The 20746-nt window shown below is 40.2% G+C and overlaps 2 protein-coding genes across 4 annotated transcripts in view; both read right to left on the bottom strand.

Annotated features, from left to right (window-relative positions):
- Positions 1 to 398: 398 nt before the first annotated feature.
- Positions 399 to 20746, bottom strand: part of LOC133636337 (oocyte zinc finger protein XlCOF22-like) — a 29446-nt gene continuing 9098 nt past the window's right edge. Inside the window, exon 3 of the mRNA XM_062030294.1 lies at positions 399 to 2546. Within this exon, the coding sequence (XP_061886278.1) occupies positions 1099 to 2546 (1448 nt within the window). The 3' untranslated portion in view covers positions 399 to 1098. The remainder of the gene's footprint in view (positions 2547 to 20746) is intronic.
- Positions 7275 to 13160, bottom strand: LOC133636350 (uncharacterized). 3 transcript variants are annotated; one of them, XR_009822226.1, is made up of 4 exons: positions 12361 to 13160; positions 12136 to 12236; positions 10256 to 10414; positions 7275 to 10078 (listed from the first exon to the last, which is right to left on the bottom strand). XR_009822226.1 is itself a non-coding variant. In XM_062030324.1 (3 exons), exons 1-3 carry the CDS (start codon positions 12813 to 12815, stop codon positions 9994 to 9996), a joined length of 699 nt encoding a protein of 232 aa, XP_061886308.1. In that variant the 5' UTR covers positions 12816 to 13160; the 3' UTR covers positions 7275 to 9993. The 3 variants fall into 3 exon arrangements, 1 of the variants encoding a protein (XP_061886308.1); XR_009822225.1 differs by having other exon boundaries at positions 12136 to 13160; XM_062030324.1 differs by lacking the exon at positions 12136 to 12236.

Below are 20746 nucleotides of genomic sequence, written 5' to 3' on the forward strand. Positions count from 1 at the left end.
ATTATTTACTATTTATTTTTTGCTGTATTTTCTCTGGAGCAAAACAAACAAACAAAAAATACTCATAACTTGAAAGAATCCATTCTTCCAAAGGCAAAGGCAGTGGCCAAAAATTGACCACTTAAAATAATTTTAGGATGTTGTTTTACAATTGATGACAACACTTGTTCTTTCTGTGATAGGGAAATAAAATAGTTTGTTATAAATGTGTGCAAAATAAATGTCTGTGGGATGATGTACAATATTGGCTTTTGCCTGACACTCCACACTTGTTTTCTGAAATGTATATTGTTTTGAGGATGTTAAAAAAGAAAAAAAAACATACAACATTTTTAAAACACAATAATCGACATTTGTGTTTTATCCACAAATGTAAGTTTGTAAAAACAAAACCATCCTTCCACAAACAATTCAGCCATTTTATCTCACTTTTATATTGCATAAAGGTCTGGGGACATACATATGAAACAATCACGACACAATCATCATATTACAAAAGAGAGTAATAAAGACAATTAAGAGAATGGATTATAGAAACCCAACAAATGATTAATAAAATCACACATTTTAAAATTGTATAAAAGACAAGTGTTCAAATTATGTAATAAAGTAAATAATAATATGCTTCCTGAAGTGGTCCAGAAGATGTTTCAGATGTGAACCAGTACATATGTATGTCATATAAAGGTGCTAATCTATGGGATCATTAATAATTAGAAATACAAACATGTCACACTTCAATATTTCTAACACCTATAAAAAACACTATTATGAATAAGTCTAATATTGTACGATGAATATATATACACATAAAATGTTTATTGTATGTAAAATATGTCTTGTACTGTTTACTCTCACCTTTTCAGTCAAATTGTTCTGTTCAATGTTTAATAAAAGTACACAATGTTGCATATTAATGCATGTACTTGACTGAAAAAAGCACTAATATATAATAAATATAAAATCTAATCTATAAATGTAGAAGCATATTAAAAAGATAGTTACACAAACAACAATGATGTCACACATGTTATATGTGCTGATGTTGTTAGAAAGTCAACATTAAAGTCTTGACAGTTTATTTCAAATCCTGCATCTTCATTTGCTGCTGCTGTTCTCACCAGCACACTTGTGTTTCTTACACTGGTACTTAGAAGACAATCTTTCACCACAAACACTGCAACTCAACACTTTCTCTCCTGGGTGTGTTCTCATGTGTCTTACAAGTGCTGATCGTTCACTAAAGCTTCTGCTGCAGATTGTACAGGAATGTGATTTTTCCCCAGTGTGTGTTCTCTTGTGTGCTTTCAAAGAATGATTTCGTGTAAAACCTTTACCACAGATTGAACAGGAAAAAGGGTTTTCACCAGTGTGTGTTCTCATGTGCACTTTCAAATTGTAACTTAGAACATAACCTTTACCACAGATTGAACAGATAAAAGGTTTTTCTCCAGTGTGTGTTCTCATGTGTACTTTTAAACTTTGATTTATTATAAAACTTTTACCACATTCTGAGCAGGAAAAAGGTTTTTCTCCAGTGTGTGTTTTCATGTGTCTTTTCAAATAGTTCCTATAAGTAAAATCTTTACCGCAGATTGAACATGAAAAAGCTTTTTCACCAGTGTGTATTCTCATGTGTATTTTCAAATCTTGCCTTTGAGTAAAATCTTTACTACAGATTGAACATGAAAAAGGTTTTTCTCCAGTGTGTATTCTCATGTGTATTTTCACATTGTGCCTTTGAGTAAAATCTTTACCGCAGATTGAACATGAAAAAGGTTTTTCTCCAGTGTGTGTTCTCTTGTGTATTTTCAAATCGTGCCTATGAGTAAAATCTTTACTGCAGATTGAACATGAAAAAGGTTTTTCTCCAGTGTGTGTTCTCATGTGTCTTTTCAATTTACTAGGATATTTAAAAGTTTTGTCACAGAGAGAACATTTGAAGTGTGTGTTGTCAGTGTGACATGTTGCATCATCTTTAGAGTGTTCATCATCAGTGTCAGGAGAGTGTGACGTTGTGTCCTCACTATCTGATAGTGGAGCGAAGATCTTGTCGACTTGTGATCCTCCACAGTGGTCTCCATCAGCTTCTGTTGTCATGTGTTGTGTTGAGCTGCTGCTTGGAGGCTCCGCCTCTCTCTTCTCCTCACTCTCACCTTTGACCTCATCACCTTCACTCTTCACAGGGACACCAGTCACTGACATCTTGGTGACATCAACCTCCTCCACTCCTTCAAGATACTCTCCCTGCTGACTGATGCTGTGTTCCTCCTCTTCCTCTTTAATGTGAGGGCTCAGTGGGTACTCCTCTTCCTCTTTAATGTGAGGGCTCAGTGGATCCACCTCTTCCTCTCTAAAATGGGATGCCAGTCGGTCCTCCTCTTCCTCTTTAAAATGGGGTGTCAGTGGGTCCTCATCTTCCTTTTTAAAATGGGGGATCAGTGGGTATTCCTCTTCCTTCTTAATGTGGGAGGGCTGTGGCTCCTCTGTCCGCATCCTGAAGCTCCACTTCTGTTGCTCAGGGTGAAGATGTTCTACACAGACGTCTGCAAGACAAACACAAGTTTGAGAAACATCCATCTCTGCTCAGTCACACAATACATTCAGTACTTTTGCATGCACTTAGGACAAACAAGTTATCGTATGAACTGTCTTGAAATCTCAGTGACGCACAAACACGCTGCTCTTTACAACATTATTCACAGGAAAATAAAAACAAACTAGGACAACAGGACTTTTTACTATGGATAGACGATATGGTTTAAAATTGATTTTGCGATATATAATTTCATATAGAACAGGCGTCTCAAACATGCGGCCTGCGGGCCAATTGCGGCCCGCGAGACGTTATTGTGCGGCCCCCACCTTAATATGAACGTTAAATGTTAGTGCGGCCCGCGAGTTTTATATGAATGGCGCTTGACAGCGCTGTGTGCGGAGCTGAAGCATTCTTGCCAACCCTCCCGATTTTCACCCGTCAACAATACTGAGGACAACAATATTGAGGGCACTATTGAGGGCGTGCGTGCAGTGATGGCATTGCCTTTAGCCTCCGCTTTTTCTCCATACAAACAACGTGCCAGCCCAGTCACATGTTGTATGCGGCTTCAACAGACACACACAAGTGACTGCAAAGCATACTTGGTCAACAGCCACACATGTTACACTGAGGGGGGGCCGTTTTAACAACTTTATCAATGTTACAAATATGCGCCACACTGTGAACCCACACCAAACAAGAATGAAAAACACATTTCGGGAGAACATCCACACGTAACACAACATAAACACAACAGAACAAATACCCAGGATCCCTTGTAGCCCTAACTCTTCCGGGCTACAAGGAATCTACCAGTCATGGTGTGGTATATGGCTCTCGAGGACCTAACATTGACGTCACTTGCGTGATGCAAGCAGAGAAACGTTTTGCTGCTTTTCCACGAGACCCGCACACGCTCTTCCTCCCTCCCTCCCTCTCTCTCTCTCTTTCTTACGCTCTCTGTCACTGTGTGTGTATTTCTCACTCCCGCTGGTCCGGGCGGGGGAGACGAGCGGCCCGGTAGCTTCCAAAGGACCGAGCGACAATACAAAACTGTGGTGCACTGGACCCCAGCGCTGATACTCCGACAGAGAGTCGCTGGGCGAATTGGATGTGTAACACGTTAGTCGTGATCGGGGCTAATTGTGCTACCGTAACTGTAAACTCCACAGCGAGACCCCACCCCCTCCCGTTGGCTCCAGACAGAGACAATTTTTGTTATTTGTGTCCAAAATACCCCTGCGTTAGTGGAAAAGCGGCAAATGAGTAAAAGCGAGAGAAACGTTGCCATGGAGACGAGGGTTGTCTTACGTGCCTGGCTGCAGTCACACGGCGACACCTGTCCGTCAGTAATAAAGTTCCTGATAACCTGGACCAATTCAAACCGTTATTTGTTTTTTTCATTGTTTAATTTGCATTGCCTCACACGATGAACACTACATATATTTGTATATGACGCCATATAACACTCCGGGAGCAGTCACTTTTTCCCGGTACTTTCCGCCGACCGCCATGTTGCTGTCGGGAGGAAAAGCGGAACGACACACATTGCGGAAATAACATTATTCTCCATGCGTCGGTTAAATACAAATATATTCCACAACCCCAAACATGTCTTTTTCAAAGCGTGCAGTGTAGAGAAAGGTTAGTGATGAGCAAAGACAATTCCAGGAAAAGTGGGAGATGCAATATTTCTTTGTTGAGCACAGGGGCACCCCGACGTGTCTTATTTGCACAGAGAAAGTTGCCGTGCACAAGGAATACATTTTAAAACGTCATTATACCACTAGACATGCTGAGGAGTATGCAAAATACCAGGGAGATGACAGAGTGAACCGGGTTGCACATTTTAAAAGCAGTCTATTGAGGCAACAAGATTTCTTTAAGAAAGCAAGCGAAAAGAGTGATGCAGCAGTCAAAGCTAGCTACAAGGTGAGTGAGATGGTTGCTAGGGCGGAAAAGCCATTCAAAGAAGGTGAATTTATTAAAAAGTGCATGTTACAGGCTGCAAGTATAGTTTGTCCGGAAAAGAAAGATCCGTTTAGCAACATCAGCCTTTCTGCCAATACCGTGGCAGAGCGCATTTCTGACTTGTCAACTAACATTTATGATCAACTGTGCGAGAAAGCCAAATATTTCAGTTGATACTCGGTCGCTCTTGATGAGACCACAGACATCACAGACACTGCCCAGCTCGCAATATATATATAATGCCCGTGATATTGATGACAATTTTGAAGTGATAGAGGAGATGCTCACAGTAGTTCCAATGCATGGCCAGACCACCGCTCAGGAGATATTTCACCAGCTTTGTGATGCCATTGAGAATGCCGGTTTGCCATGGAAGAGGTTAGTTGGAATAACAACTGATGGAGCACCATCAATGACAGGGAGGGAAAATGGACTAGTGACACTTGTTCAAAAAAAATTGAAAGAGGAGCGTGCAGAGGAGGCCATTGCTTTGCACTGCATTATCCATCAACAGGCCCTTTGCAGCAAATGCCTGAAGTTTGACCATGTGATGTCTGTTGTTGTCAAATGCATAAACCAAATCAGATGCAGGGGCTTAAAGCACCGATGTTTCCGTGCTTTTTTAGAGGAAATGGAGTCTGAATATTGGGTTGTGATCTACTTCATTGAGGTGCGTTGGCTCAGCAGGGGAAACTCATTGAAGAGATTTCTTGAGTTGAGAGCAGAGGTGAAAGCCTTCATGGAGAAGGTTGGGGTGGCTGTTCCTGTGCTAAGTGATCCCAAATGGCTCATGGACTTAGCTTTTCTTGTTGACATCACACATGAGCTTAATGTACTGAACAAGAAGTTACAAGGCCAGGGGCAACTCGTCAGTGCTGCCAATGACAACGTGAGAGCATTCTGCACAAAATGTCAGTTGTGGAAATCCCAGCTCCCTCAGACAAACCTTTGCTATTTCCCAGCATGCAAGGCACTAGTGGATGCAGGCACACCATTCAGTGGTGAGATGTATGTTGATGCCATTTTGAAGCTAGGGGAGGAATTTGATCACAGATTTGAAGACTTCAAGACACACAGAGCCACATTTCACATTTTTGCAGACCCCTTCTCCATTGATGTGCAAGATGCCCCTACTGTGCTTCAAATGGAGCTCATTGACCTGCAGTGCAACTCTGACTTCAAAGCCAAGTTCAGGGAGGTGAGTGGAAAAGCAGACAAACTTGGACCATTTTTGAGAAAATTGCCTCCCAGCTTCCCTGAGCTTTCCCGAATGTACAAACGGACCATGTGCCTTTTTGGGAGCACATACTTGTGCGAAAAGCTCTTCTCCACCTTGAACCTCAATAAGTCCAAGTACAGGTCCAGAATTACTGATGATCATCTTCAAGCCATACTGAGGGTCTCAACTGCTTCTTCTCTCCAGCCAAATGTAGCTCAGTTATGCGAGAGGAAATGCTGCCAGGTGTCTAGCAGCAAAAAGTAGGCAAGAGAAGCCATGTTCAGGTTCACAGATTTATTTATTGTTACTTCTCACACAGTAAGTATGTGTATACATTGTTGCTGACTGGAGAAATCAAATGATTATTGTTATTACTTATGACTGATTTATTTACTGAATTCTCATTTTGTTCATTTATATTAGATTTTATATTATGTTGAAAATAAAAATAAAGACATTTAAAAATATTTTTTTAAGAAATATTTTCTTGCGGCCCAGCCTCACCCAGACTCTGCATCCAGTGGCCCCCAGGCAAATTGAGTTTGAGACCCCTGATATAGAATTACTAATAGAACCATTTTAAAACAGGCTACACAGGCTCCTAATTTAGTTGCTGAAATATGCAGTAAAATATTACATCATTTCCAATATTATTTTCTCAAATAAAGTAACCAGATATTAAAAGTAAATAAACAAGTACATTAATAATAATTGTTTCGACAAAATAATACAATTAGAAATGACACAATATGTTACTGCATATGTCAGCTGCCAAATTAGGAGCTTTTGTAACCCGCTTTGAAATTCTTCTATTATCAATCATATACTAATTGATATATCGTGACATATATTGTTGTTAGGATATAGATTTGAGGTCATATCGCCCATACCAAACATTGGTTCGCCGAGTCATTTTGTTTGGCCCACCAAATATTTATATTTTTTATATTCTTTAGATGTGTGTGTATGTTTAAAATGTTGTACTACTGTTCTACAACACGTGGAAGTGTCATGTCATGGGGTTGGTGTGCTTTTAACTAGGGGTGTGAAGATACGGTCAGCTCACCAAAGGATATTCGATATTGGCTTTAGGTAGGGCTGGGCGATATATCGATACACTCGATATATCGCGGGTTTGTCTCTGCGCGATATAGAAAATTACTATATTGTGATATTGGAGTATACGTTCTCACGCAGTTGCTTTTAGCTGCAGGCATTACACTACAGGCTCTTCTCACTCTTTCTTGTCTCTCCTTCTCACAGAGACATAAAACAAGCGCACCATCTTACATACTAGGCCAAAAGGTGAACCAGGAAAAAGTGTCTAGAAAGTGATTTTCGTTCCCACGTCTGGGCACTACTCTTTTTTTGCATTTTTGCATAGAAAATGCCATTGTGGACATTAGGTTAAAAGTTATCCGCAAAATATCGTGGCATTTTTTTTTTTAGAGCCATAAATGTATAAAAATAGGAATGACAAAAAACAAAAATCTTATGCAGCTGTTTTTTCTTGTAAATGTATTTACATTCATTCTGGAAACAGAATCTCTCTCACAAATTGACATTAATACATATACCTAACATTTGAGACAAGTATTTTATCATTGGTATAATTTAATTAGAATTTAAACCATGAAACATACAAAACAAATGAAAAAAAACGCTTCAAAAAAAGTGAATAGCAACCTGTACAATTGAACATACACACGGTACATTTTGCTTAACAATAATGTTTTATACATTAAAAATTTCAGTAGATACTGTGTTATAAGAGGAAGTAAAAAATAAAATAAAATATAGAACACCAGCCCAAAATGGCTGACATCAATCAAAATATCGAATAATGCCGAAAAATGGAAATACAACAAAATCAATCAATCAATCAATGTTTATTTATATAGCCCTAAATCACAAGTGTCTCAAAGGGCTGCACAAGCCACAACGACATCCTCGGTACAGAGCCCACATACTGCATTACAGTTTAGAATCTGTATACAATATGGTACAAAACAATATTTACACGAACAAAACAATGTGTTGATGTCACAGCAGGTCTTGAGTCTTTTTTTAAATACATTTTTTGTATTATTTTGTCTTAACTTTGCACATTGTTAAAGCCATATCTCAAGAATTCTTTGATAGATTTTCCTCAAATTTGTGACAAACTCAAACTATGATTATTTGTTTTAAGGTCACGTGCACTGTAACCTCACATTCTATTTTTAAAGTATTTAACTGAAGTACCGTATTTTCCGCACCATAAGCCGCACCTAAAAACCACAATTTTTCTCAAAAGCTGACAGTGCGGCTAATAAGCCGGTGCGCCTTATATATGGATTAATATTAATATTTATTTTCATAAAGTTTAGGTCTCGCAACTACGGTAAACAGCCGCCATCTTTTTTCCCCGTAGAAGAGGAAGCGCTTCTTCTTCTACGGTAAGCAACCGCCCCCATAGAAGAGGAAGCGCTTCTTCTTCTACTGTAAGCAACCGCCAAGGTGAGCACCCGCCCCCGTAGAAGAAGAAGCGCGCGGATATTACGTTTCATTTCATTTGTGTGTTTCTGTAAAGACCACAAAATGTCTCCTACTAAGAGACACGCGTACAAGGTTCCACTGACTTTTGATATTCCTGTGAACCGCACTTTGGATACAACGGGAGCACGTACGGTGAATATTCGCACCACAGGGAATGAGAAGTCGTCCTTCACCGTGGTTCTAGCTTGCCATGCTAACGGCCAGAAAATTTCACCCACGGTGATATTCAAAAGGAAGACCTTGCCAAAAGAGAACTTTCCAGCCGGCGTCGTCATAAAAGCTAACTCGAAGGGATGGATGGATGAAGAAAAGATGAGCGAAGAGACTGGGTGACTTTTTTCACGCAGCTCCGTCCCTGTTGATCTATGACTGCATGCGCGTCCACATCACAGATGGTGTCAATAAACAAGTGAAGCACACCGAAGAAGAATAATTTGAGGGATTTGTGGATGAGGAATAACTTCAGAAAGTAAGCTTTAAATGTTTATTTTGTGTGTTGTGTGACATTAACGTATGAGCAACGTTGAGTTATTGATGTTGCTATTGCTCTGCACTATTTTGAGTGTTACTATTTTTGTGATTGCACATTTGCACATTACATTTTGGGAGTGAACAGAGTTGTTAGAACGCTAGTTTGTAATATATTATTAAAGTTTGACTGACCTATCTGACTGTTTTTTTGACATTCTCTTTAGCGTAGCGTAGGTGCGGCTAATAACACGGGGCGGCTAATAGGTAAACAAAGTTTTGAAATTTGCCATCCATTGAAGGTGCGGCTTACAACACGGGGCGGCTTATGGTGCGGAAAATATGGTAACTAAAAAAAAAGAAATAGTAAAATACTCTGAGGGATTTTTCTGAAATGGGGCAAAAACTCAAATTTTTATTAGAGAACTAACTGATTAAGTGTGACTTTGCGTATTCTAAAGGAGGGAGACATTGTTCATCTCTTAGCTATCACTTTTTTTTTCTTTCTTTTTTTTTCCTCTTAGCTATCACTATCATCAGAGCCATCTTCCCATGTGCTTTTGGCAGCGGCACAAATGAGTACAGGACAGTCTTGCAGACATACAGGAACATCTTCCTGCCTCACATTTGCTCTGCTTGCAGCTGCAGTGGACTACCTTTAACACACTATCAGGGGCAGGATTTGTAGTCATCTATGTCCCTTTTAACTCCCCATCCGCAATGTGCCATCCATTGCCATTGGGTGAACATTATACCTTGGAGAGAATGTCTCATGAAGCACAATGTCCTAGTCCACTCAGCAGTGACACAACTTGTGAGGAACCTGTTCAATGCCCAATACTTAGACCAAGACATAATGATTTGGGTGTCTGCCTCCGACCTTTAAATGCAAGATACATCATGTCTTGACAAACAGATATCACTTTTAGGTTGACATCTTCTGGAATATCAACATAACAGGCTAATGTTGGTTCCTCTGTTGCACCTACAATCCAAGCAAAAACATTGTACAGCTCAAGTGGCACAACACATTTTGCATTTAAATCATGTGATGTGGGTGGCCAGGGGCACGTCATACCGGTAGTAGCTGCTTCGATATCAGCGCTGCACTATAAAGTGTCCTGGTGTTCTCAGTAGTTTGTGTTGTTCTTGCCATGTGTTCAGTGTCACTTTCACCTTGGCTTACGGCAGTTGACTCAGTTGTGTCTGTACCTGATGGATGAGGTAGCCTGTCTATCACTTATCTGCAGACAATGTCTCAACAAAATCCAGTTCGTAGATGTTGCGCTTGAAACACCAGTTGGGGAAAGTCCAGAGTCAGCCTTCTCTTTAATTGATCCTGCCTGCGACATAAGAACACAGGGAAAGAGGAGCACAAGGGTGTAAATAAAGATATATTCAGAAGTATTAGTAGTTTAAATATACTATCAAAGCCTTTTTTTAAATGATTTATTAGTCTTTTGGTATTTTCCAGCAAAAAAGTGTTTTACATCGCTGCTAAAAAAAGCTTCTGTTGTTACCTGTAGTTTGAAGCATCACAATCTTCATGTTTTTGTACCGTATTTAAAAACATTGGTCGTAGCTGCTTCATTCGCAGCACCTCCTGATTAACAATTATCCTTTGGCGGAAGATCCTCTCGCCGAATATGTTGTAGCTGGCATCAAAGGTTGCTTCACTTCTGAAAAGAAACACACACACACATTTAATATGTGCCAAAAGGTATGCAGTCAAGATTGTAGCTACATACAAACAGCCTTTACAAGTGCATCTAAAACAAATGTAATATCATGGAAAAGTCCATTCAAAAAGTGAAACTTTTATTTATTTTATATTCATTTCATAATTATTGACACTGTATCTGTCATGCATCTATAATATGAATTGTAATTTATAGTGTGTATATACCGTATTTTCCGCACCATAAGCCGCACCTAAAAAACACAATTTTTCTCAAAAGCTGACAGTGCGGCTAATAACCCGGTGCGCCTTATATATGGATTAATAATAATATTTATTTTCATAAAGTTTAGGTCTCGCAACTACGGTAAACAGCCGCCATCTTTTTTCCCCGTAGAAGAGGAAGCGCTTCTTCTTCTACGGTAAGCAACCGCCCCCATAGAAGAGGAAGCGCTTCTTCTTCTACTGTAAGCAACCGCCAAGGTGAGCACCCGACCCCGTAGAAGAAGAAGCGCGCGGATATTACCTTTCATTTCATTTGTGTGTTCCTGTAAAGACCACAAAATGTCTCCTACTAAGAGACACGCGTACAAGGTTCCACTGACTTTTGATATTCCTGTGAACCGCACTGTGGATACAACGGGAACACGTACAGTGAATATTCGCACCACAGGGAATGAGAAGTCGTCCTACTGTGGTTCTAGCTTGCCATGCTAACGGCCAGAAACTTCTACCCACGGTGATATTCAAAAGGAAGACCTTGCCAAAAGAGAACTTTCCAGCCGGCGTCGTCATAAAAGCTAACTCGAAGGGATGGATGGATGAAGAAAAGATGAGCGAAGAGACTGGGTGACTTTTTTCACGCAGCTCCGTCCCTGTTGATCTATGACTGCATGCGCGTCCACATCACAGATGGTGTCAATAAACAAGTGAAGCACACCGAAGAAGAATAATTTGAGGGATTTGTGGATGAGGAATAACTTCAGAAAGTAAGCTTTAAATGTTTATTTTGTGTGTTGTGTGACATTAACGTATGAGCAACGTTGAGTTATTGATGTTGCTATTGCTCTGCACTATTTTGAGTGTTACTATTTTTGTGATTGCACACTTGCACATTACATTTTGGGAGTGAACAGAGTTGTTAGAACGCTAGTTTGTAATATATTATTAAAGTTTGACTGACCTATCTGACTGTTTTTTTGACATTCTCTTTAGCGTAGCATAGGTGCGGCTAATAACACGGGACGGCTAATAGGTAAACAAAGTTTTGAAATATGCCATCCATTGAAGGTGCGGCTTACAACACGGGGCGGCTTATGGTGCGGAAAATACGGTAATTGATAATGCAATTTAATAACTTAGAAATAGGGTGAGAAGCTCTGCCATCTGAGAGGAGCGCAAAGTAAAGCCGCTGCTCCTCCACATGGAGAGGAACCAGATGAGGTGGTTCGGGCATCTGGTCAGTATGCCACCCGAACGCCTCCCTAAGGAGGTGTTTCGGGCACGTCCGACCGGTAGGAGGCCACGGGGAAGACCCGGGACATGTTGGGAAGACTATGTCTCCCGGCTGGCCTGGGAACACCTCGGGATCCCCCGGGAAGAGCTGGACCAAGTGGATGGAGAGAGGAATGTCTGGGCTTCCCTGTTTAGGCTGCTGCCCCCGCGACCCGACCTCAGATAAGCGGAAGAAGATGGATGGATGGATGGAATTTAATAACTCACTTCTTCATCTGCGGTTCCAGTAACTGTTACATAGTCTCTGTCTCCAATATGCAAGAGAATGCTACTGTCTTGCTTTATCCTGGTAGCGTTCATCAACTGGCCTAAAAATAAAAGATGATTCAATGGTTTGTAAGTGTGTAAGTGCTACGTGTAGTGTGTGTGTGTGTGTGTGTGTGTGTGTGTGTGTGTGTGTGTGTGTGTGTGCGTGTGTGTGTGTGTGTTTACCTGCTGAAAGCGTTTGTGTCTGTGAACGATGGTCCTTCTGCCGTTTGCCTCCCACAGTAATTCTCTTGTCCGCTTTCTTGCAAATGATGCAAATGGCAGGGAGCGATAGGCAGGCCTGTCTTCCATCTTAGTTTTTTCTTTGGAATGCCACTTGTCGAGTCTGAAGTGTTGTCCGATGCCACACACTCATCTTGACCCACATCCAGCCGATTGGCCAGTTTTTCGGCAGAATCCAAACGCTTCTTATCAATGAACCGCCGGTAACAAGTCGGATGAAGCCCAGCGTCATCAGGAATATCTTTCAATTCAACATGGATACAGGATGTGAATGTCTCGGCTACTTTATGAGACGCTCCATCACAGCAAAGCCAGCGTTTTAAACAATTCCTGTAAGTATCCCACCTTGTGATAGTGAAAGCATTCACCTCTTCATTCCTAACAGACGTAACATGCATGTAGCATATTTTGTTGTTCTTTTTTCAAACTTTTTGAAGGTGTTTTATTAGAGTATTTTCCTCTTCATCGCTAGACGTTGTTGACATCGCCATTTTGGATCTGCGCGGCTGCCGATTGGTCGAATGTGAAACACGTGACAAAAACGTCACCTCTTGAGACGAAAATATTGTTACGCCAAGCAAGAAATAGTCCCGACTTTAAACACTAATTTCAAAAATGTGCCTGGATGTCCAGTGGAGAACTTTTTTTTTCTAATTGAAAACCAAATATCTTTTTTACATACTTGCCAACCCTCCCGTTTTTAGCGGGAGAATCCCGGTATTCAGCGCCTCTCCCGACAACCTCCCGGCAGAGATTTTCTCCCGACAAACTCCCGGTATTCAGCCGGAGCTGGAGGCCACGCCCCCTCCAGCTCAATTTGGACCTGAGACTGAGTGGGGACAGCCTGTTCTCACGTCCGCTTTCCCACAATATAAACAGCTTGCCTAACGAATTCAAACGAATGTAAACAAGAATTTCAGTTCATCCAGGACGGTTTGAAGGGGAAGGTGTATGTTGCCTGTAAATATGTAGAACAGACTTCTCCATTGAACACGGTGGCCGAAATGATATACTCATCATGAACGGAGAAGTTAAACAGGACAATACTGCCATCTAATGGATAGCCACCGGAACACTGAAATTCAAGTATTTATTTTATGTAAATAAAATAAATAAATATTATATATATATATATATATATATATATATATATATATATATATATATATATATATATATATATATATATATATATATATATATATATATATATATATATACTAGAATTCAGTGAAAGTCAAGTATTTCATACATATATATATATATATATGCATATATATATGAAATATATATGAAATACTTGAGTTGGTGAATTCTAGCTGTAAATAACCACGCCCCCAACCCCGCCCCCGCCCCGACAAGTGTTCAGTCACACACCTGCAGGCAAGGAAGCAGGGCGAAACTTTCTCACGGCGTGCAGCAACAGAGCGACCAGAGCGGCGTGTGCTGTGCCACTCGGGCGGGCAGTAGCCTTTGAGTGCCTGGTAAAATAGTACATTCCGGCGTCGCTAAGTGTCTACATTTGTGTGGCTCGTTTCTAGCCTAGATCCAAGTTGCACTGCTGCCGGGCTAGGCTCGCCTTCAGCCGTGGCCCAGGTTAGCATGGGTCCGAAGCCAAGGAGAGCGGTTAGCCCCCCTGAGGACGACATGGAAGAAATTAAGAAATCTCTTGAATTCTTGTCGGCTGAGATCGCAACAATTGCTGAACAGCAAAAGAAAATCGTGGATCTGATGGGTGACATTCAGTCACTCAAAAGACTGAACACGGACAAAGACAAAGCTATAAAAGTTTCCCGCATGAACAACGTGATCGTCAGCGGACTGAAGACCAAACATCGGTCATACGCCAGTGTGGCAGCCCGGGAAAACGGTCCCGTAGGGCGGGAGGGAGTTCAATTGGAGTCGGAGGTGGAATCGCTGGAGCAGCAAGTGGTCAGCTTTTTGGGGAGCAGGAGGATCTCCGTGGACAGAAGCGACATTGAAGCCTGTCACACGCTGCCTACGAGAACCAAAGGAGCGACACCAGCAATCATCATTCGCTTCACCAACAGAAGGAACAAGATTGCGATCCTAAAACAGGGTCGCAAATTAAAAGGAACGGAGGTGTACATTAACAAACATCTCACCAAAAGGAATGGTGAGATCGCCAGGCGCGCACCAATCCTGAGGAAGCAAAGCAAAATTCAGTCTAGATGGACTGCCAGCTGTAAAGTGTTTATCAAGCTGAATGACACGACCCCAGAAGAGGAGAAAGTCATGGTCATCAACGACATCAGTGATTTGGACAAATTCGATATCTGAGGAACTATCTGCGGCGAGGTAGGACCCCACATGTGTCTACTCATGGACACTTTTCACACACACATAATGACTGTCACTCATTGTTTCCCTTTTTATTCTTTAGTTTTTTGTTGCAGTTGCAGATGTCATGCCTATGTACTAGTTGGGCGTTGTTATATATGTCTACCTGTACAGCTTGTTATGCCTCAAAGCAAGCCTACACTACTGTGTTTCAGGGTCAATTGTAAAAAGCAATATAAGTCATCAATTGCTCTCTCTCTTCATCATGGTTTCATACAACCTTAAACTACCCGACAAAGGCCTACTAATAGCTCACTTGAATATCTGTAGCTTAAGAAACAAAATCCCAGATTTATGTATGATAATGAAGTCTAATGATATACACATTATGGCAATATCTGAAACCCATCTTGACTCCTCTTTTGAGGATGTTGAATTAGCTGTAGACGGATACACAATTTTTAGGAAGGATAGAACAAGATATGGTGGAGGTGTAGCTGTGTATGTGCAGAGTCACATTCCTGTGAAAGTAAGACATGATTTAATGTTGACTGATATTGAGGCCCTGTGGATCCAGGTTCACCTGCCACAGACCAAACCCATACTGGTTGGGTGCTGCTATAGTCCACCTAGTGCCGATATAAAATACCTGGATTTAATATGCAAGATGTTGGATAAATCTAGTGATGAGAACAGAGAGATATATTTTACTGGGGACACAAACATTGATTGGTCCGCTATGTGCCCGCTGAAAAAGAAACTTATTGCTGTAACTAATGCCTGTAACCTCACACAGACCATTACACTACCAACTAGATCAACTATAAATAGAAATGGGCTAAAGTCATCCAAATGCATTGACCACCTATTCACTAATGTTCCTGATAAATGCACTAAAACAGTATCAATAGCTCTTGGCTTTACGGACCACAACTTAATTGCAATGAGGAGAAAGACCAAGCTCAAGATTTTAGTGGTAAAAACTGTAGACCAATAATCATACTTCCTGTTCTTAGTAAATTGATGGAAAAAGTTGTTTTCAAACAAATTCAAGATGACTTTACCTACAACAAAGTGATGTGGTGTTCCCAGCATGCTTATAGGCAAGGTCACTCAACATCTACTGCTATAGCTCAGCTGACTGATGACTGGCTGTCACAAATGGATGTCAAGAAGATAGTTGGTACTGTACTGATTGACTTTAGTGCGGCATTCGATGTCATAGATCACAACATAATGATCTCCAAACTGAGAAAATATGGTTTTAATAGTATGTCACTTTCTTGGATGTTGAGCTATCTATCAGGAAGATCACAGAGAGTGTGTTTTAATGGTAGCCTATCTGAACGCAAGTACAATTACTGCGGCGTGCCTCAAGGAAGCTGCTTAGGTCCTTTACTTTTTATTATTTTTACTAATGATCTTCCCTGTGTTACAACAAACACCAATATGGTTATGTATGCAGATGACACAACTCTATACAGTACTGCCTCTACCTTAAATCACCTAGAAAATAACTTAAATCAGGACCTGGAAAGAGTGTTACGCTGGGTAAATGATAGTAAACTTGTTGTGAATATTGACAAAACAAAAAGCATTCTTTTTGGATCCAGGCATATGCTTGTTGATGACCCACAGCTTCATATTTCAATGTCAGACATACCTATTGAGCAGGTCAAAAAAGCAAAACTGCTTGGTGTGCTATTAGACAGTCAACTGTCATGGTCCCATCATATTGATGGTATTTCAATGAAAATGGGAAGAAGTTTAGCCATGGTCAGGAAGTGCTCCACCTTCTTGACATCCTCAACAATGGCTCAAGTGATACAGTCCTTGGTTTTCTGTCATCTTCATTACTGTCCTATAATATGGTCCGCTACGACTAAGTCTGACCTGAACAAACTGCAACTTGTACAGAACAGAGCGGCTAGACTGCTACTTAAATGTTCTTTGCGCACTAATATTTCATATATGCATTCACGCCTGTCCTGGTTGTCTGTTGAACAAAAGATGCATTGTAGTCTCCTTATGTTCTTTAGAACTATCATTTTAGATCAATCACCAGATTACTTTTACAAAGAGTTTTTAAAATCAACTAATACACATATTCATGGCACTAGGAATGCCAGCAATGGCTATTTGACACTTCCTGCTCCCAGGACAAATCTCCTCAAACATACAGTCATTTATTCTGGAATCAATTGCCATCTCACATTAGTCTCTCACAAAGTAAATTTTCATTTAAGACAGCTTTGAAGATACACCTAATGCAGCTGCCCACATGACGTGAATTTTTAATACTGGTTTTAACTAGCTTTTTATCTTATGTTGTATGTTTCCATTGTATAATGTCTGGTAATGCATGTATTCTTTGTATTTTAATTTTGTACGCTCCTATATGGACCCCAGGAAGACTAACAGTCATCTTGGCGTCAGCTAATGGGGATCCATTCAATAAACAATAAACAATTCAAGGCTAAGGCAAAATATCCACATATACAGTATATCGTGTATCGCGATATGGCCTAAAAATATTGAGATATTAAAAAAAGGCCATATCCCCCAGCCCTAGCTTTAGGAGAACGAGACAATATTTTGGTGGTTAACATGATTCTTACACATATGTGTACTTCATGTGTATATGAATGTACTTTCCCTTGTGTGCTTAGATTTACTGCAACTTCATTGTGGATAATATCTATAAACAACCTCAATTGTTTTTCATCTTAAATTTGAAGGACAGTTTACTTATCTGACAAATTCAAAGGAAACTGCACTTTTTTTTTTTAAATGTCGCCTATCATTCACAATCTTTATGTAAGACATGTTTTACATTTTTATAAATTCTAATTAGTAAATAAACGTGAGTAAAAATCAGCTAACATTGGAGTCAATGGGAGCTCCTCTATTAGACCCACAAAGTCCTCCAAATAACCATTCAAAAACTAGGGATGTCCCGATACAACGTTTTCACTTCTGATACGATACCGATATTGTAGCCTTGAGTATTGGCCTATACCGATATCAATACGATACGATATAGGCACGAATCTTACATATATTTATTCCTTATTTTGTTGTGTGGAATGTTAGAAAAGGCTTGATAAAGTGATATTACTGTTACTGATGTTGTAGTGTTAAAACAGAAAACAATAGTCAGCAAGAGTAGGTAAAGGAAAAACTGACCCATTTATTATTAACCAATTGGTTACATAAATCTTAACCTTCAACATAAGAGTATTACCTCAACAAATCCAATAAAAACAAAATGTTATATTTAAAGTGCAAAATAACCACTAATACCAACATAATTATACAATTGAATAGAATAAATAAAAAATAAATTAGAAGACCCTGAAAAATAACCTAAATAAAGGGTTAGGGTTAGGGTTAGTACTCCCTCAGGAAAATCCAAAAAGAGTGGGTACTCTTGAGCTGCTGTTTGGTGCGTAAGCACAAACAACAGTCAGGACCCGTCCCCCCACCCGAAGGCGGAGGGAAGCTACCCTCTCGTCTACCGGGTTAAAGTCCAACGTGCAGGCTTTGAGCCGGGGGGCAACAAGAATTGCCACCCCAGCCCGTCGCTTGTCATTGCTTGCAACGCCAGAGTGGAAAAGAGTCGAGCCCCTCTCGAGAGAACTGGTTCCAGAGCCCTTGTTGTGCATCGAAGTGAGTCAGACTATATCTAGCCGGAACTTCTCCACCTCGCGCACTAGCTCAGGCTCCTTCCCCCCCAGCGAGGTGACGTTCCATGTCCCAAGAGCTAGCTTATGTAGCCGAGGATCGGACCGCCAAGTGCCCTGCCTTCGGCTGCCGCCCAGCTCACACTGCACCCGACCTCTATGACCCCTCCCATGAGTGGTGAGCCCATTGGAGGGGGGACCCATGTTGCCTCTTCGGGTCTTCGAGTTGTACTTTTCATAAAGGTCTTTGAGTTTATATATATATAAATATATATATATATATATATATATATATATATATATATATATATATACACACACACACACAAACACTCAATTTGACATACAAAATAACTACTATTTTTAAGAACAAGTTACAGTAATATATAATACATATAAAATATAATATATACAGTACCGTTCAAAAGATTGGGGTCACCCAAACAATTTTGTGGAATAGCCTTCATTTCTAAGAACAAGAATAGACTGTCGAGTTTCAGATGAAAGTTCTCTTTTTCTGGCCATTTTGAGCGTTTAATTGACCCCACAAATGTGATGCTCCAGAAACTCAATCTACTCAAAGGAAGGTCAGTTTTTTAGCTTCTGTAACGAGCTAAAGTGTTTTCAGATGTGTGAACATGATTGCACAAGGGTTTTCTAATCATCAAATAGCCTTTTGAGCCAATGAGCAAACACATTGTACCATTAGAACACTGGAGTGATAGTTGCTGGAAATGGGCCTCTATACACCTATGTAGATATTGCACCAAAAAGCAGACATTTGCAGCTAGAATAGTCATTTACCACATTAGCAATGTATAGAGTGTATTTCTTTAAAGTTAAGACTAGTTTAAAGTTATCTTCATTGAAAAGTACAGTGCTTTTCCTTCAAAAATAAGGACATTTCAATGTGACCCCAAACTTTTGAACGGTAGTGTATATATATACATGCTTATACATATGTATATTATATATATTCAATCCAATCCACTTTATTTATATAGCACATTTACACAACAAGAATGTTTCCAAAGTGCTGCACAGCCATGTTAAAAACAATATTATGCTCCACCAATGACTGAATAAAAACAAAAAATAAATAAATATAAAACCAATATAAAAACAATATCAAAATAAATATGATTAAAAACGATTTTAAAGGTTAAAACCAATTTTAAAACAGTAAATAGAAATCAAAATTTATTAAAAAAAAACAGAGGACAACAGAGGACAGAAGACCAAACAACTCACGTAGTGTTAAAAGCCAAAGAATAAAAGTGGGTCTTAAGACGAGACTTAAAACACTCCACTGTGGGAGCAGTTTGAACATGGAGGGGCAGAGTGTTCCAGAGCTTAGGGCCAACCACAGAGAAGGCCCTGTCTCCCCTGGTTTTAAGTCTGGTCTTGGGCACCACGAGCTGGAGCTGGCTCTCGGACCTCAGAGCGTGCGCGTGCAGGAGTGTAAATTTGGATGAGGTCAGAGATATACTGAGGTGCCAGTCCATGTAAAGCTTTAAAAACAAACAGCAAGGTTTTAAAATCAATTCTAAAATGAACAGGGAGCCAGTGCAAACTCTGAAGAATTGGGGTTATATGCTATTATATTATATATACACATATAAATGATATGGGTAGATATTTGCTCCAAAAAGGGTATTTCTACAAGTAAACAGTAAAGTAGGTACTTGATTTATACAGTGATGTCCACAAGTATTTGCACACCCTGTAATTTTGCAAGTTCTCCCACTTAGAAATTAGGGAAATGTCTAAAATGTTCATCATAGATGTATTTCCACTGTTAGAGACATAATCTAAAAAGAAAAATCCGGAAATCACATTGTATGATTTTTTTTATGATTTATTTGTATGTTACTGGGGTTCATAAGTATTTGCACACATGAGAACATCAGTGTTAATATTTAGTGCAGAATGCAATTACAGATGTCAAACGTTTCCTATAGTTCTTCACCAGGTTTGCACACACGGCAACAGGGATTTTGGCCCACTCCTCCACACAAATCTCCTCTAAATCTGTCAGATTTCGGGGCTGTCGCCGAGCAACACGAAGTTTCAGCTCCCTCCAAAGATGTTCTATTGGATTTAGATCTGGAGACTGGCTAGGTCACTTCAGAAGCTTTATATGCTTCGTATGGAGCCACTCCTTTGTTATCCTGGCTTTGTGCTTCATGTCGGAAGACCCAGCCACGACCCATCTTCAATGCTCTGACTGAGGGAAGGAGGTTTTTGGCCAAAATCTCACAATGCGTGGCCCCGTTCATACTCTCCTTAATACAGTGCAGTCGTCCTGTCCCCAGTGCTGAAAAGCACACCCAAAGCAAGATGCC

This window comes from Entelurus aequoreus, linkage group LG20 (assembly GCF_033978785.1).
Source record: "Entelurus aequoreus isolate RoL-2023_Sb linkage group LG20, RoL_Eaeq_v1.1, whole genome shotgun sequence".
Classification (NCBI taxonomy): domain Eukaryota; kingdom Metazoa; phylum Chordata; class Actinopteri; order Syngnathiformes; family Syngnathidae; genus Entelurus; species Entelurus aequoreus.

Excerpts from the sequence above, each read along its gene's own strand:
- LOC133636350 (XM_062030324.1), bottom strand. The coding sequence starts at position 12,815 with ATGCATGTTACGTCTGTTAGGAATGAAGAGGTGAATGCTTTCACTATC. Across the intron at positions 10,415-12,360 it reads GACACAAACGCTTTCAGCAG|AAGTGAAGCAACCTTTGATG; the intron begins GTAAACACACAC and ends GTTTCTTTTCAG. Across the intron at positions 10,079-10,255 it reads TGTGATGCTTCAAACTACAG|GCAGGATCAATTAAAGAGAA; the intron begins GTAACAACAGAA and ends CTTATGTCGCAG.